Below are 19,147 nucleotides of genomic sequence, written 5' to 3'. Positions count from 1 at the left end.
AGGGGTAAAGAGGTTGCTATTTTTAGGAAATCATAATATTGATCGCAAGCGACCTCTAGCGTCCTCCCCAGTTACTAGTTCTAGGACCCTGGTAAATTTAAACTAGTACTGAACTTTTATTAAAATGGGAAACAAAATAATTTAGCTATAAATTTACAATTTCATCTGTCTGTTATTGTAAACTACTCTAGCAAGTTTGCTAAGATGGCTCAGTTGGAGATCAGTTACCACCCCCACCCCCCCGCACAACACGTGATTACACTGAATGCATATCGCGTAATGTATTATTAAGGGTGCAGATTTAGAGATTACATTTTTTAAAAAATTACAATAACATATAAATACGCAGCAACTGCCCAATCAGCAAGAGGATAAAATAGTTCAGTATGAGAAAAGAATAAATTCCTTTCTTGATATAGGCAAACATACAAAATTGAATAATCTAACTTTACAATACAGCTTGAAGTTTGCGTAAAGTTTGCAAGGTCAGTCAATGTGTAAATGTTATAAAGTCAGTCAACACTGACAGTACAAAGACAGAGAGAGAAGTTATAGCGAAAAATCAGATTGAAAAAGTACTTTTTGTTTTATTTTATTTACAACGTAAAGTATATGTTTTAGATTCAACCACAAGAAAAGCAATAATAAATATAAGTCTGAAATCAGCCACACGTTTCAAATGGACATATTTAACGTAGGATTTTCAGTATTACCCCGGAATGCCCCTCGAACCTTTGCCTATGGAAAATAACATTGACCTGCAACATGCACATGTAACTCGTGTCTGATGAGAGTACAGTAACTCTGAATTAGAAACGAATAAACTTTTCAGAGATCAAGACTAGTAAGCGCATTATTCTAACTTTAAAATAAGAAAAAAAGCTTTCAATTACACAGTAAAGCATGGAAGAAAAACCTGCGAAAATATCGTTAGATCAACAAAGTTTTATGTTCGCTTTAAGGCGTCCATTCACTTCAGCAAATCATTTTATAGTCCTATTGTCAATTTACTGATTACAATAATTTAATATAATGTTAGCAAGTACTGTACAAATTTCATTGTGTGATTATTTTTATTTATTATACTTGGTCTATGCCTATTCAAATATGCATATATTTGGTAGAAGTCATTGTTGGTCCTAGAGCTAAGAGCGTGCCCCATTCTCCGCTGAGCTCAGGGAATACTTTTCTCAACACATGGATCGCATAACCAATCAAGCGTCATTTATTGCTTAGTCTGTATGTCTGTCACTGTATCTGTTCGGCTGTATGTCTGTCTCTCTAAACCAATCAATTTTGCTGATTATTTAATGAATTGAAATAATTGCATCAATGTGGCAGGATGATGCAAATATTAGGGAAGATTTGCTCACATTTTAAATTAATTGGTCTGATTTCGTCGCTGCTCTTATAGCTCACATCTCTTTTGCTGTCTACTACAGCAACACTGTAACGGCATCTAGGTCAGTCATGAACGCGCTAATACCACGCCGAAGAAGTGGGAGCTTAGTGCTTTTCACGGACACGCAAAGTGGCAGCGGACTGGGCTCTCCTTGTCGGCTATCAAATGCGTGAACCGTGGATTACGAATCCTACTCTCTACCAACTAAGCTTAACGAACAAGAGATGATATGTCAGTGATCCATAAAGGCCAGGACCTTAGATAACTCGGTCATCCGAGGCCCCTATTTACTAGATGAAACATTTGAACTGGCGCTTTCTAACAATGCACGAACACTATATTTATGTCCAAGTCTGTTTAAACGAATTTACCTCACCGTTGGCAGTTCATTGTTCACTTTCCCGAAGCGTTCTATTACCATTCGCATTAAATTGGTGTAAACTCTGCATCCCACTAGCTGAAACAGGTGACACTATATTTTGGGGTAATGTCAGGGACTGAAATATTTCGTCCGACTTTTCGTTATTTCCCTTTTACAGTACCCGAGAGAATGACCTATTATGATCCATTCATTACGATCCAGCACAAATTCTGTCAAGCTCAATAATGCAGTCGTATCCAGATTACACGAGGCGTCATACGGATGATAAGATAACGTGCTCTCGATTTTACACCCAAGTGTGACTCTCCTGTGACAGAGTTAACATCCTCCGGGATCATATGATGAGAGTTTAGTAATATAAAGGCGACATAGTAAATTGTTCATTGGGATGCAGACTTTTCAAAGGTAAGACCTCTAAATAAGCCTATATTATTTGATTTCATTTTGACATTTAAAGTCAATGCTAATTATGTAGTCAGTAAAAACAGCCATTTAGTATTAAATCCAGTGCTATCTATCCAGTCAATGAAAACAGCCGTAAATATTAAATCCAATGATATCTATCCAGTCAGTGAAAGCAGCCATTAATATTAAATCCATTGATATCTATACAGTCGGTGAAAACAGCCATTAATATTAAATCCAATGCTATCTCTCCAGGCAGTGAAAGCAGCCATTAATATTAAATCCAATGCTATATATCCAGTCAGTGAAAACAGCCATTTATATTAAATCCAATGCTTTATATCCAGTCAGTGAAAACAGCCATTAATATTAAATCCATTGATATCTATACAGTCGGTGAAAACAGCCATTAATATTAAATCCAATGCTATCTATCCAGTCAGTGAAAGCAGCCATTAATATTAAATCCACTGATATCTATACAGTCGGTGAAAACAGCCATTAATATTAAATCCAATGCTATATATCCAGTCAGTGAAAACAGCCATTAATATTAAATCCATTGATATCTATACAGTCGGTGAAAACAACCATTAATATTAAATCCAATGCTATATATTCAGTCAGTGAAAACAGCCATTTATATTAAATCCAATGCTTTATATCCAGTCAGTCAAAACAGCTGTTTAATATAAGCAGTTAATATCACTAAATTGATTTGCCATCGTCAATTTTTTCTTTGTCGTTTCTGACGGGTTATCTGCTTTTCTGCATTTCAAAGAACACCACAGTAACGTCCAAGCATTCCAAGATAAATAATGGAGGTACTCAAAAAAAAATTGTTTTCTATTTGATAAAATGCATGAAACTTCAATATTTATGTTGACAATGTATCTAATATCGTTAAGATTCATGAAGTTTTGCAAAGGAATCTTGGTCTAGTGTAGTTTTATATAGCGTCAAATGATACTTTATTCAATATTTTTTTATATTAAACAATACCTATATGTTACAGGCTATAAAACCATCATCATGCTACGATGCGCACTGCTGGTTATATGTATGGTGGCATCAGTGTTTTCGCTGCCTACAGGAGCGCCCCCTAAAGCATGTGATCACATGGTTCCCGGTCATGGCGCCGATACGGTGTCTGGGGATCCACCCTTCGCAATCCACATTAGTACGACGTCATATAAAACAGGCAGCGTCATAACAGGTAAAATAGTTTTAAACGTGTTTACATTACATACATACTTGCATACATACATACATACATACATACATACATACGTCCATCCATCCATCCATCCATACATCATACATACATACATACATGCGTCCATCCATCCATCCATCCATACGTACATACATACATACATATAAAGCAGGCACCGTCATGAGAGGATGGAATAATTTAATTGAAAGTTTTACTCGCCAAGAGATGCATGTGAGCATGGTTATTTGCCACATGTTAGGAGAATTTCAGTTTCTACTCAGTTAAGTTTTATCAAACCTGAGACATACATTTTGTTCTCTTACGCACATTTCAGAACTGATTTCATATCCGGCATTCACATCATATGAAACGCAACACTTAATATGACTTAATGTATTTAATCCACAGTATATTTATTGTAACTTCTACAACACTTGAATGTTGATGATGTTGAAAATTTTCTAACCAAGATGTGCTATTATTGGTTTGCATGACCTTACTTTATATAATATCTTTGTTCAAAAATATATTTGTCTTTATCCTTTTGATATTTTGCAGGCAGTATTATACCAACACAGGAGGGTCATATGATCCGTGGTGTCCTTCTACAGGCCCGCTCCACGACCAATACAAGTGAAATGTTGGGCACATTCGTACCGACCTCCACCGACACCCACACCGTGTGCGGACCGGTAAGAGTGCTCGTTCATAAATAAATACGAACATACACTGGGACTCATTTATAACGAACCCGGATATGTGCAATTTTCGTATTTAACAAACAATGCAACTAGGACTGATTATAATACAGGTTATACTAGCTTTGCTATGAAATTATTTTCATTGGATACATTTTGCTGGTCCGAACCGAGATTCGTAACCCAGTTTCACTCTAATAAATCTGGCAGGTATTGGGGCTTTCAAAGATGTATCGACTCGAGTTAATTGCTCAGGTGGAAATGGTTTGCACATGCTCAGTTCCAGTTCCATGGTTAACAGTTATTTGATATTGTCACTTTCTCAGGATTTTCTGGTTTTCATACATTTCAAAGCCCACCGTCAGTTTACAAAAGGAACACACAGGCCTCCTCTATACAAGGGAGGAGTTTGCTGCTTTTCTTAAGTCTTGATTTGGTTACATTTAAGAACGTTTGATCCTCATCGTAATCTGATATGTTGTTTTACAATAGAATCCATAATATTGGAGTCCACCTCAGAATATAAGGTGGACTCGCAAACTGGGGTTCTCGAAAAATCGAAACTTAACAAGGTATTTCTCCAAACACACCAGATTTTGTCTGTCCGTCTCTCATGTACATCAATGACCTTATCTGACAGGCTGTTAGACATATGAAACTACCCGGCACGGAAAGTCACAGGTGAAGTTAAGTATACATGTAAATATAATTGACTATAGAAAATACATTTTCGTTTATTAAGATCACAAAGCTGACAATGAAGTTTTGTTTACTTGTTATTACATGTTGCTTCATATGGTTAGATAACTGTCACATAACCAATCAATCATAAATACATATGGCATATGCTACCTACCCTCTAGTATCGGCCAGCCTGTTTAAGACAGCGCCCGTTAATATTTATCTGTCATAGTTCTTATCCATTGAAAATAGCGACTTCCTGTTCCAACCACAGACATGTGTAAGAAGGAATCTGATGCAGACTCAGAAAACATACCTGTCAAAGATGACACAATTTAGTGACAAAATTTCTTATTGATGCGGGTACTTTGAGCGTAGCTTGTTTCACTTTCTGTGTTGTTTGTGTCATGGTCAACATGACTATTCCAATGATTTATGTTTATTAAGTTTGGAAAGTATTAGACCTACATGAACTTTGGTGAATTATCAGTATTTCTATACCTCCACCTCTCCACAATGGTTTCTGTTAGATGAATATATCGCATGATCTAAGTTTCATATCATACAATACAATCTCTGTTGGGCGAATATATCTCAGTGTTTATTAACATCCCTGTTAGATGATAATATCACATTAGCTATATAAATATCGTTCATTTTTCGATCCTGTCAATATTAAATAGCAGCCAATCATGAAATTAAGATATAACATACCTCCTCTGTTTGTAGCTTATATAGTTAACACATTATCATTCTAGCTACACTAACTTGCAATGTCTTATTTATAGATTCGGATCCATATTCATTCGGATCATATTTCTCCTCCTCGGGCCCTTATTCATTCGGATCAAATTCGTCCCCCTCCTGTCCTTATTCATTTGGTTCAAATTCCTCCTCATCGGATCCTTATTTATTCGGATTAAATTCGTCCTCCTCCTATCCTTATTTATTCGGATCATATTCCTCCTGCTCGGGTCCTTATTCATTCGAATCATATTCGTCCTCCTCCTATCCTTATTCATTCGGATCAAATTCCTCCTCCTCGGGTCCTTTTTCATTCTAATCATATTCGTCCTCCTCCTATCTTTATTCATTTGGATCAAATTCATCCTCCTCGGGTCCTTACTCATTTATGTATTGATGCTGTTCTGTCAACTTCATACACCAATCCGTATCGAGTTACGCTACCAATATGTGCAGTCGAGTAAAATACATGAATTCGAATATGTAATTGCTCTAAAGACTTAGTTATAGTAGCAAATACATTGGCTGACACCGGTATAGATGATTAGTGTAAAGGACATCTTCGTTTCATGAACAAGAATCTGGTGTTAGAAATAGTCTCTGTGAAGAATACAGTAAGTTTTCTTTTTCAGCAAAACCTGACTGCCCTTACACACTCAAACCCCAAAATGAAAGCCGCCGTGACGTTTTCCTGGATGGCCCCTTCTGAACCCATGGGGGACTTCATATTTAGGTGAGAAATGAGTAATGTTTTTGTTTGTTTTTTATATATAAAAATGTATGTATGGTCTATGATTCAATTTAAAGTACTTAATGTACTTTCGATCTTGCAGATTGTATTTGAACATTTTTATATTTTCGTTTTAAATCATATGATGTGACAATTGAAAAGCTCGGTAACTAAAGTCAATATTTCTTAGTTCTTGGTCTAACTGCTGTTGTTTAGTGGTTATCGTCGTGCCTGACACGGATGAAAATTCTGCCCTGACCGGCCTGGTCGGCTGTAGAAGTGACTCTCTTGGAAAGGCAATTTACTTCAACTGCTTCGGCACGAAATCACAGTTCTCGTGTTAATATGTAGCTGAACACGAAAGATAAACAAGCAGATCTTTGACATTACAGACATATAATTGTAAACATCATGTAAATCCTAGCAAGCAAATAATTTACGTAGAAGACAAGTCTGAGGGTAAATTCTATGACAAACTGTTGCATAAATAAAGTACGAAGCAGTGTACCATATCAAACAGAGACAACATTTGAGCAGTTATGTAAGCCGCCGTGACGTTTTCCTGGATCCCAACATCATAGTTTTCTTATACATCACGTGTCTTGAAACAGAGAACATCACGTGTGTACATTGTGTATGAAATGTATGGAACTAATAGATACATGTACTGTATTATCGGATAGTTGAATAAAACAATTTGTTAATATAGTACTTTACATAACTGCTCAAATGTTGTCTCTGTTTGATATGGTACACTGCTTCGTACTTTATTTATGCAACAGTTTGCATGTAAAAGCAAAAATACGACGATCTACTCAGTACTTGGTAATGAATAAGGATATCAGCGATACTTCGAGAGAATTTCATATGTTATTCAAATAGTTCTCTCTTTGTAAGTCTCTCTATCTGTCTGTCTGTCTCTATCTATCTATCTATCTATCTACATTTCAGGTTGACGATAGTAGAAAACTTCCACCCAAGTCAGTACTGGCTAAATATAACAAGTCCTATTGTATCAGACTGCACTCAAAAGTCAAGAACCGACCCAGATGATCCATGCGAAAATCTGCCTACACCACACTTCTATGATGTCAGTGAATACGGATACAAATTTGAGCGCCTGTAATAAGACATTTTGTATAGAACACATTATTTCATTCTGCAGTTGCATTAATCACGTCTATAATCCTTTAAATATATATATATATATATATATATATATATATATATATATATATATATATATATATATATATATATATATATGTATGCATATATGCGTCCCATTTGTTACACATTTTTATCTTGTTTTCTTACAAACCTCAATACAGTATAATAACTTGAATGTTATTAATCTATACCAGCTGCAATATATAATTCAGAATACAAAATTTTCATATTTTTTTTTAAAAACAATTTGTCTGAAGTTATTGGTCAACGATCAGTTGGAGTAAAACAATCATGATGTCTTGATGCTCTTACACTGAAGACACAGTTCTCTTTATCTCTGCCTGTCTTCTTTCTGTTTAACCATAACATATGTATGTATGTATGTATGTATGTATGTATGTATGTGTGTATGTGTGTGTGTGTGTGTGCATGTCTATCTGTATATTTACCTGTGATATCATTCCACTTCCCAGCATTTCTGTACATGTAAAGTATCTCTCTGCATTGATGTCCGTTTGCAAATGTACGACCCTTCACTGGACTTAGTGTAAATATTGTCATAGATTACAGCCATGATTAGAACATTGATCGGATTACGCCGTTGACTGGATACAGAATGTAATATAAATACATTTAGATTAAATCCATGCTTGATGTGCATTTTAGTAATAGGAGATATCGAGGTGACAATCAGACCATACAACGTACTCATTGGTACCTTCGACGGGTGTTTCGCAAAAGGTGCATGCAAAGTGGGATAGGGTAGTTAGCTAGTAACCTTCAATTTTAATTTGCAGCAGTTAATTAAATATTCTAATTCCACAGGACTGATTGTTATTTTTCCTTATGTCTAGTAAGTGAAAACAGTAACAAAAGCAGCCATATCTATCCATCATCAAACATCAATACAGTTGTAATGTAGTTATATATATATATATATATATATATATATATATATATATATATATATATATATGCCAGTCTATTGGGTCTGATCTATGCGTGAAACAGTTTTTGCCAGAGAAAATATTATTTTTCAGTTTAATAGCATTGTACCCAGTGGTAAATGCTTGTTGAAATATTTCTCGTGAAACGTTTTCTGTAATATTTATATTTATATTTCTTCTTAGGTGAAACATGGTTTGCCTTCAGCCATAAATGGCCTTTTTGCCTTCTTATTTATATCTGCTTCTCTCAGTGAAAACTTTTTCCTCCGACATAAATACTAAAATAATATCCGAGATTCGTGTATTTATATTTCTGTAGATGTTTATAGTTATGAAAAGTGTCGCCGTTTATTTATTTTAGAAGTTAAAACGTCTTAGGAAATTAAATGTAATAAGAATTCTTGTAACCACTAATGATAATATTGCAGATTCTCGTACATCCTGTTTTGTTTTGTTTCATGGAAACACAGGTACGCTTGTGTCTGAAGCTGAAGACTCATTTCATTCACTTTATTTCGCACTCACCTTGCAAACATATATGCTTATAGGTGACAAATCTTGTTACATACAGCAGTCCATCTCAAGCATGTGTGCATACATTGTTATTAGTTTATGTTTAAGAATTTGAAATCAAGTAGCTTATATTCATCATGTTTTATGAGACTGAGTGTCAGCAACATTGGAACACACAAGGGTTTTCATCAATGATTTCTATGTTAGGAGTTTAAACGTATAGGAGGAACTATATTTGCCGTGAATTTCCGGTCCCAAAGTTATCACACAAACTCAGACTTAATTCCAGATTTGCAAGTCTGATTGGCCAGTGATTAATTTGACGTTGACCATCCAAACGATACGGTTTTGATTTAGGTTTAATTGTGACATTTTTTTGTAAACTTATTGGGCCAGATCAATTTCGGATCTGGTAACATCTTTTAGACTAATTCATCCTACCGATTGCGTGACTTAATGTTGACTTATTGTTAGTACCGTTCCGTTTTCAATATATCCATTGTATTTCGTTTGCTTACTGTTTACTACTGTTGGGTATTCAGTATATAGATTGTGCTACGTTTGCTTACTGTTTACTACCATTGGCTGTACAGTCTATCCATTGTATTACGTTTGCTTACTGTTTACTACCATTGGCTGTACAGTCCATCCATTGTATTACGTTTGCTTACTGTTTACTACCATTGGCTGTACAGTCCATCCATTGTATTACGTTTGCTTACTGTTTACTACCGTTGTCTGATCAGTCTATCCATATAATTACGTTTGCTTACTGTTTAATACCGTTGGGTGTTCAGTCTCACATTTTCCTTTATATAATTGATTCACCCTTCACAAAGTGTTCTGACCAACCGTCGTTTGCGTACCGTATTGAACAATTCCTTACTGTTACCAAGTCTTCGCTGCCTCAACTGTAAGGATTTGTCATCGTATCGTGCTGGTTTATTTTTTCATGCCGATTCTAATTGTGTGTGTACAGTACCATAACTTGCGCACACATATCCTGTTCATATCGTATTGCTTCCTTGTCGCAAAAAAATATTTTATGTACTGCTGAATCGGATATAGAAATAATGTTTAGGCGGAGAATAAAGCCAGTAGGTTAGTAGGTTAGAGAGCTGTGGGCATAACTGTAGTCACATAATTGTCACGAATACTTACTCCGGGGAACCCTCCGGTTGTTTCGCGCTCCTTTTACCCCCTCCCCTGGCCAGCTCACCATATTTGCTTTTCTTTGATGAAGATACCGTTTTACATTTCGTGCCAATGTTGTTTCATCGAGAACCATTGAGAATTTAAATTTGAACCGAAAACAAACATATAAATCTCCATTCCAAATGACCCTTCACATTTAATTAAGAACGAATGCAAATGTCTAATATATTTCAAAAGAATTTAAAATAATTTTCATGAGGTTTCACCAGACAGCAAGATCACTGCCTTGAAGGTTTCCGGGAAAACGAGAAATTGTGTCAGGCATTAGTAGAAGCCGGATCTTTGTAACATGTTTACTGAACAATGATTTAGCAAGATCAACATTTTGTACACGGAGGACAGTCACAGCATATGTACCCCTTTTATACCTAACTCGCTCCGCCCGAACGACATTCTCAAAGCGAAAGTCGAAAGTTAAGTTTTATTGTAGTTCGTTCTGTTCGCCAGGTAAGTGTGCAACTGTTTGATATTTGTACCACGGTGCACTGAGAGAGAGAGAGAGAGAGAGAGAGAGAGAGAAGGGGGGGGGGGGGGGGGAGAGAGAGAGAGGGGGAGAGAGGCACAGAGATTCCTGAACTAGAGTTTAAAAGGAATCTTCCGTCCTGCCCTGAAACCAAACTCAGTTTTTAAAAATCAAAACACTAGCTGATATAGCACCAGCTCCTAGTGACACGAATGACTACTATACACATAGTTTGACTGGAACCTTTGAGAGTACATGGAAAATAAATATGTAGAGGAATATGATTTAGGTTCAGAAGGGGGTCATATACCTGGAGATCTCACACCGTGTTACACTGTGTTACATATGATACTTTATGAGAATGTCAGAAACAAAATAGATGGTACGATGATAGGAAAATTAATTTGTATGTAATGGATGGAATTTATATTTTTGATTGGATGAGAATTTACTTTCTAAGACTGATCCCTGCTTCTACTACTTCATTCTAAACGTTTATGGTATTTGAAAATATTCCAGTATGAAGGACTTGATTTTACAACTAAAACTACTAACAGAATGACTATTTTCAATATCTGTGTACTACATCTGCTTCGCTTCCTTGTAGTTTCCTTTTAATGCTGACTACATTCCATAAATGAGGTTGAAATGATCTTTTGCCAAATATGTGGTAAGCCTGTGATAATTTGGAAGATATTTGCTCATTCGTTTTGCCCCCCCCCCCCGCCCCTGCTTGCAAATATTCGTGCATACACGTTATATAAATTGCGGTTTTATACAAATTGACGGCTTATTTTAATTTTATTTGATCTTTTCTTTTCAGATTAGGAATTGTCAGTAATGAAAGCTATCAAAATAGATTTAGTTTTACATGCAGATGAATACATAGATTATGGAGATTATGGAAACGGGAACTGTGTTTATTAAAGCCGTAGAATACAATGCATAAACAGATGACCAAAAGATTGCAACATCATGCTGTTTGATTCGATATGTTTTTGCCTTGATGCGTTAATAGGCTCATCTCGTCGACTATATCAAAATTTGCAAGTCTGATTGGCCATGATTATGAAATATGGCTTGAAAAAAATAATATCGGGAAACATTTTCATGAATGTATACATTTGCTGAACAATACACGTAAACTTGCATCGATCTTCTTTAATTAGTACGGAAACAACCTATGATAGGAACCACTCGTGTATGTTTGATGTTTCGATAGAACGACTGAGCTTCTATATAAATTCGCATTTCTAATTATTAAAGTTGAGTACATTTAGATACATCACATTTCTAATTAATATAGAGTTATGCCATTTATTTGTAAACACACATGTAACATAAATCTCTATAGCTATATTATTAATAATTATCACAATGCGGTCGTAAAACTTCGCACCGTTAATCAGTTTTACCTTTGAATGCTGACATAAGGGACGGCCAGACGGTTTCGTTTGTCAGCATAATGATTGACGAGGATCCTGTTCACCTACTGCGTGTAGCTAAGTCAGAACCTGAATATAAGTGACTCTTGTTGACGTACATTGCTGTACTGTGTCATGTATTTTGGTGAGTCTGCAATGTACTCAACTCGTAGAACATAAAGGATTGATGACAAATGACCTCTCGATCAAATTTAAGACTTGCCTGCTAGCAAACCGTTTACAAACTTGAGCTTGCTCGATCTGAAATTGGGCTTTTCTGTGCGCCGGGAAGTGGGTTTGTCGAGCCCATGATTGCAGACCCCTATAGACAGATATGAATGGAGTTTGATTCACCAAGTGGACTTCAGTTGTTGTACTAATCTTTTCCACGCATGGGTCAGACCCGAAATGCATGCATGAAAAACCTGGTACCAACGACAGCTGTAACGTACCATTGAAATAACGGTATACATATACCAATAATGTCTCACTTAACTGATTTTAGTTCTCAGTGTCTACCGATGAGCAAATTATTAGGGTTTGATGGCCTAAAATTTGACATGGCCACTCAAAGTTTCAAGGAGGCTGGATTGAAGGCTACTGTAGTATGATAGGTTTTTATTATATTAAAAACCCATATGACTGGTCACTTTGTGCGACTGGTCAATCACAGACTTTCTTACAAGAACTATTTACGGTTTTGATGGTGCAGTTCTGAAGCCCTGTTATAGTGACTGATTGATTGATTTTGAATTTTACAGTTTACCAGCAGTGTAAGGTTATATAGCGGTACAGAAATGGTTATATAATAAAGTAGCATGTATAAAAAGACATATTACCAATAATGAAAAAAGAAATACTCAAACAACGTCGATATGATGAAAATATATGAAGGATCATAGTGAAGAGGGGATGCTAATGTAAACAAAGAATAAATATAATTGACTATAGAAAATACATCTTAAGTAAGAAAAGATAATTTTGGGATATTAACAGTATAAATCTTACAAAGGTAAATAGGGTTGCACATTAGCTATAGTGTAGAACAAAATGTTAACTTCCTTCATAAAATGTTAAATACGAGTTACATCAAAAGCTGAACACGGTAGTAACGATCCCATGTAGATTGGAGATCAAAACATTTGTCATAAATTGTTTCACGGTTCATAGCTTGGAAACGCAATCCATGTTACATGTTAGAGTGGGTTATAAAAAATATGATCAATTCTAATTTTGCACTGACTACATTATCCATACAGATGGTTCTGTATGAAGGATTCCTTTCGCCAATGTAGGTTTGATCATATGAAGCTTGATATCGACAACATCATTCCACCATGCCTGCCACTTTACTAAATAAGGATTTTTGATACCAGGTTCGAAATCAGTGTATGGTATTTTATAAACAGAATGTCGAACAGATAGGACCATTTTAACAGCGTGGTCTGCGTTTTCGTTACATTTAATACGGACACGGATAGGTATCCAACAGTATACTGTATTGTTGAAAATGTTGGTAAATATTGCTTTTGTCACCTTCCTTTTGTGAAGTGACTGGGGTACTGATAGTGAATCGGAGAAGATCATAAGGTTTAAAATATGTTTGGTCTGAATATACTTCATGCCAAGGTCTATTGCCCTGATATCAGCTGATACTATCGATGCAAGCGAACCTTTTCAGTGTGATTTCTACCAATGAAGAACACTGCAGACCTTTCCTAAACCTTTGAGCCGTCAGTGTAAATTCTTGCGCGAGTCTTGACTTTCGAGACAAGTTTCATAGAGTTATGAAATATGGAAGGATTTGTTTCGGATGTTTTCCGTCATGTAGCGTAAAGAGTACTTAGCAATGTTTAAGATACTAGGGAGGTGTTACAGAAACAGAAGATTTTTGGACCTATTAAAGGTCAATGTTTGTTTTGTCAAAGCTGGAAGATATTATGATGCCAATAAATGGAACGTTATTTAATTTATTTACTGTCCAAACTGACAAACCTTGTCATAACGATTCAATAAATGCAAATTATTATTATATATATTGAATTAGCATTGTATTTACTACATTATTCTGCCCTAAAATGCATGAACCCGTACGAGAAAACTGCCCCAACCACCCACCCACTTTTCATATATGCATCGAAGGGTATCTCGACCCCTGTCAATAAACTCCTAGCTTCAACAGGGTCAAATGGCCAAAAGTAGATCAATGCCCTAATGGTAAGTATCTAAAACACATTTTAGTTATACATATTATAAATTTACCTTGGAAAAGTCTGATCCCAATTGACAATTTTCCCCGATATAATGAGTCTAGGCCCAATTTACAATTAGCCAAGACTAATCTCTGCTACTGTAGCTGACATCTGCCTAAGGACTGAAGTTAGATGCAGTTAGCATGAAAGGGATGCTCTCTCTTATAATTTACGCAGTGGTTTTTCTTAAACTATTTTTTAAAGTTTGTTTTCAAGCCGATAATTAGTTTGATAGTTTCTTGTTATTCAATTCTTGTAATTATGAGAATACACGCGCACAGCTTTAGCCTCTAGGTGTATTGCCTACATCATTAGTCATTTGTTCCACGTTTAATGTTATCTGCATAATGTAAGATTACCTTTATCAATTGCTGTTGATTGAATCTCCCTTCCTTCCACCTCTCTCTGTCTCTGTCTCTCTGTCTCTGTCGCTGTCTCTGTCTCTCTCTTCGACACAACTGTACAATAAAAATAAATATTTTGTATGAAGTGACCTTTGATTCGTATACATATTATAATAAGCCAATTAAAATTATACAGTTTTACACTTTTTGAAAAGTGCTGGGGCAATCTGTAATCAAATCCATGTGTCCATCTGTATTTTTAATCCGTCATAACAGTGCTTTCTCTCCAGCATCCAATGTTAAATTTATGGGATTTTGTGTACATGACTTTAAATGTCTTGGCTGCTATTGGATTAATTTCTTATTCCTTGCTTATAGCATCATAACAGCTACGAATATTTATCCTGTAACTTACTGCAGTAAATTTACTCTAATAGTTATCTTCGGCACAAAATGATCGTTTACTAATTAATACATAATCGTATTCGGGGCCCCGAGTGGCCGAGTGGTCTAAAGCGCTCTCCGTTACGGATCACTGCCATCTCACCTCTGTCTGCGTGGGTTCGAGTCTCGGATTCGGCTAATGTGGGTATGTGAGAAAGCTTGCCAGTGGCTTCTCGTGGGTCGGTGGTTCTTTCCGGAGTTTTCCCGGGTTCTTCCTCCACCAATTATACTGGCCGCCATGTATGGCCTATCGTGTGCTGAAAAATGGCGTTAAACCCTACAACAACAACAACAACATAATCGTATTCAATAAAATATGTTCTCCTGTAAAATTAAATTAAAATTGAAATATAAGTTTTTAAGCATACAGTAGATAGATGCTGCAGTACTGTTAAAAAATATCAATTTGTAAAATATAAAAAAATTCAGTACGAAACTAACCTTTTAGATCGGAAAATAAGCACTATGATTATTTCATATTCGTACGCCTTCCTTACGTTTAACCAGCCAAGTAGTCATTGCCAAAAGGTTTACCTGAAAGTTCTTCTTGTCATCGTCATTAATTTTACTTCAGTATAGTTTTGAAGGTTTAAATTCATTGTACTATGCATTTATATTAGACCATTATTCATTATCACTTCTTGTAGCTTGGACATTCAGTGTGAAAAAGTGATGCATTCTTTAATTCTTTATGACCTGCTCACCAAAGACAGAATAACTACTGATCAGTGAGAAACTTGTCGCACTAACCGAGTGATAAAATCAAACGATTTGTTAACCAGATGGACTTGAATAATAGTACGAACACAGAGCAAACTTAGCAAAGGATATATATGGTCTATGTGTGCTTACACAATGCATTATCACCGCTTAGATTCGCACATTCAAAATGTTAGTTTTAAGAAAAGTTGGATACGTGAGACCGACTTGGAATAAACAATATGCCATGTTACCTGTTGTTCAAGTTTTCGACAAAAATTCACAAACCTGGTGGAATAATGTTACATTCTTGTACAATGGTGAGACCCAATTTATTTCTATCTCGAGTCCCGTCCATTGTGGGAGGGGGTCAAAATGCCCCAAGGTCAGACATTAACTCCAGGAATTCATACAAGATGCACCATAATTATGTTTGTCAAATGTCTAAAGATATTGAGTAAGAGATTGAGGAAAGAAGTGACCCAGGTTTGATGCATTACACACTCATCCCAAAATACACCCATCGTGTATTGTAATCTAATTCTCTTGAATTTTCGCTATTGCACAAATAGTTGATTATGGTCTGGAATCACATAGTATGCACATCCTCTTAGACACGTGTCAAGTTTTGCTTGTATGAAATTAAACTGGAAATTTACCACTATTCTTAGAAAACGAATATAGATGACTCTTGTCAAATAACTGTACTTTTACTCCAGTTCTTGTGTAATCGGGAACCGTGTTATCAGTGAATACCATAATGTCGCTTCTCAGAGAATGGGTACAAACTTTTAATGAAAGAAATTGAAATCTTCCTGAGAGTTCTCTGCCGTCTCTACTGTATTTTCTGTATCCTCGAAAGCCTTACTAGGAATCCTAAAACAAAACATTAAAATGCTTTCAAAATTTAGACGAGAACTTGGTCTTTATTAAAAGTGAACTTATACAATTTCGGGCATTCATTCAAAGTCGTGACTACATTCTTTGTTTAAGCAATGTTTTATTTGCCTCTAAATAATGATATGAAAATGCTAGTGAAAGTTTTCTATTTAAAACAAATAAACACCCTCTTGTAGATTTACATAAGTATAGTCATTGACGTTTATTTCATAACTGAGTCATTCATCACAGCAAATTGAGGCAGACCCTTGTTATTCACAAAACAGTCAATGGATGGTTAAACACGCAATATATATATATATATATATATATATATATATATATATATATATATATATATATATATATATATATATATATATATATATATATTCATCACTGCTGAGTCACTTTTGAAACTCCTACAAAGAGAGAGGATATTGCCAGACGAACTTAAAGGAATAATTAATAAAGGTCAGTCAGCGAGGACTAAGAAACGTATGCAGTTCATAGATATTTATATTCTTTATTTCATATACCTTTTACAGAGTTCTAACATCTTTGCGTACATGTTTTGTCTTATGATACATGTTTGTGTTCATTTTAAAAGATTTGTCTGAAAGTATTTATTTGCAACTCCTTATATTTGTAAAACTTGCGTTAGATGTCGGAAGACTTACAGCAGTTTACAATACAATATTGCATGTGCTTTGCTTGTCATAATCATACCTGACATTAATTAATGTATAATCTGACCTGGTCTTTGCCATATATATCCTTAATTCAGTCATACTTGTTTTCCTATAATCATTTAGTTTTTGTTTAAATTCATTGTTTACATCACATACTTCATTAAAAAAAGGTTGCTTCCTTCTGTTATAATCTTTTCCATCAAGACACTATAGGAGATTTAACTTTTACAAAGAAAGGACATACACCGTTCAATGTATCATTCCACTCCAATACACAAGAGTCAATATCACATTTGTCAGGCCGCATTAATCCCAAAATCAGATTTTTGTTGTTGCGAACAATGTAGTCTTCTTTTAAGAACAAACACCATGTTTAATGATTAAGTAATCTTTTTTTACAGTATTTGGCCTATATTATAACAGTTCAGAATCAAACAAACTGGAGGGATTACTAATAAGGTTATGATAAGGTGTGATTGGGTGCCAATAAAGGGTTACAATATTATACCGTGCATGGGATTGTGGTGCTGGCCTTAACTATTTTACCAATTCACTATCATAAAGGACATTGTCACTCTTATCTGACTACGTAATCCCTGTTATTGGCCGTTCCTTTTAACTTAATGAACAGATAAACAGATCAAAACAAAGAACATGATTAGAGTTGAATTTAAAATTTTCAGAATGCGTATGTCGAGATTTTACTCATGAATCCACTCAATGAAGCTTTAATGTTGGATTAAACTTGTAGTTTTTACACGTTTTAATTTCGCGATCACTCACGATACCGCCAACAGACAAATATTCGTTTCAAATGCATTATTTAAAAACAAAATATGGCTGCTGCTTTCACTGAGTGAAAAGAGCCATACTTTGTGAAATATAAAAACGGTACCCTTGTTTGGTAATACTAAAATAATTAACCATTTTTCCTTTTCTGACAAAAGTATACTTAAATCTTATATATGAGACTTTTGTAGATTCCTCGTTTAAGTCAAAGTCGATTCCGTCTGTGTGTGTGTATGCATGTGAGCATAGGTGGATTAAGATGACAGGTAGATATGAAGGGCATTACATTATTAAGTCCGCAAGGAGTTCAGACTAAGTGGCGTTGAAATTAAACAAATGCCCAATTTTGCTCGTCGCAGCACGGGCTATGCACTGTAAATTTGGTTTGTTCAGTTTTGTTTTTGATCCTCAAAGTGAACAGTCGATATGAATATGGTTCTCTTTCATTTTGATATAAAATTATTACTTAAGGAATGAAGCATATTTTATGAAAGTCTGTATCTAAATATATATCGCTTGAGTAAAAAGAAAGCACTGGAACAGAGTGGAATGAATTTACACCCTGTTTCACTAGGCGGTTTTTAATATGCTTATAGTAATGTAAAAATCTGACCCATATGTGCTGTATGCATAAGAAAGGCGGCGAATCTTAACCTTGGTGTCTGAAACAACGCGTTGAGTTAAACTGCACTCCAATGCACAAGTTACGTCTGAAGAAAAAAACAACACGCTGAGTCACGCCGTACTCTTATATACTAGCTACATTAGTACCTGGAGTGCTCTTCTCATGTTATCATTCAGAACTAGATTGGGATGATGTAAGTAGTGACTATCATATGAATCAGTCAATACGTATAATTACATTTCAGAGTCAATGTCCTAAATAGTGTGATCGTACTAGATCACATGCTTGATGTAATCAAGTTTGTTTGAGGTTGCAACCTACATACATCCCATTTATACTATGTGTTCCATAAGGTCAGGAGCTGGATCATTTATTGATAGTACAGTTGGCAAAAGAAATGTTTAATTAAAAGCTATACTTCCTCTTTTGTTCT

General features: G+C 35.3%; 2 protein-coding genes across 2 annotated transcripts in view; both read left to right on the top strand.

Moving 5' to 3' along the window:
* Window positions 1-2,037: 2,037 nt before the first annotated feature.
* LOC149786832 (putative defense protein Hdd11-like) lies at window positions 2,038-8,255 on the top strand. The gene is made up of 5 exons (XM_089978274.1): window positions 2,038-2,189; window positions 3,205-3,405; window positions 3,964-4,097; window positions 6,161-6,261; window positions 7,210-8,255. The coding sequence occupies exons 2-5, from the start codon at window positions 3,222-3,224 to the stop codon at window positions 7,382-7,384; spliced, it is 594 nt and encodes a 197-aa protein (XP_089834400.1). The 5' UTR covers window positions 2,038-2,189; window positions 3,205-3,221; the 3' UTR covers window positions 7,385-8,255.
* A 2,190-nt stretch (window positions 8,256-10,445) lies between these two features.
* LOC149786831 (uncharacterized) overlaps window positions 10,446-19,147 on the top strand; it is a 52,727-nt gene continuing 44,025 nt past the window's right edge. Inside the window, exon 1 of the mRNA XM_089977353.1 lies at window positions 10,446-10,550. The gene's annotated coding sequence lies outside the window, so the exon portion shown is untranslated. The remainder of the gene's footprint in view (window positions 10,551-19,147) is intronic.

The sequence above is a fragment of the Sinohyriopsis cumingii genome, chromosome 12 (genome assembly GCF_028554795.1).
Source record: "Sinohyriopsis cumingii isolate HCF-2022 chromosome 12, ASM2855479v2, whole genome shotgun sequence".
Lineage (NCBI taxonomy): Eukaryota > Metazoa > Mollusca > Bivalvia > Unionida > Unionidae > Sinohyriopsis > Sinohyriopsis cumingii.
Note: the sequence above shows the minus strand (reverse complement) of the source record. Positions and strands in the feature narration are given on the sequence as shown.

Excerpts from the sequence above, each read along its gene's own strand:
- LOC149786832 (XM_089978274.1), top strand. The coding sequence starts at position 3,222 with ATGCTACGATGCGCACTGCTGGTTATATGTATGGTGGCATCAGTGTTT. Across the intron at positions 3,406-3,963 it reads AACAGGCAGCGTCATAACAG|GCAGTATTATACCAACACAG; the intron begins GTAAAATAGTTT and ends GATATTTTGCAG. Across the intron at positions 6,262-7,209 it reads ATGGGGGACTTCATATTTAG|GTTGACGATAGTAGAAAACT; the intron begins GTGAGAAATGAG and ends TCTACATTTCAG.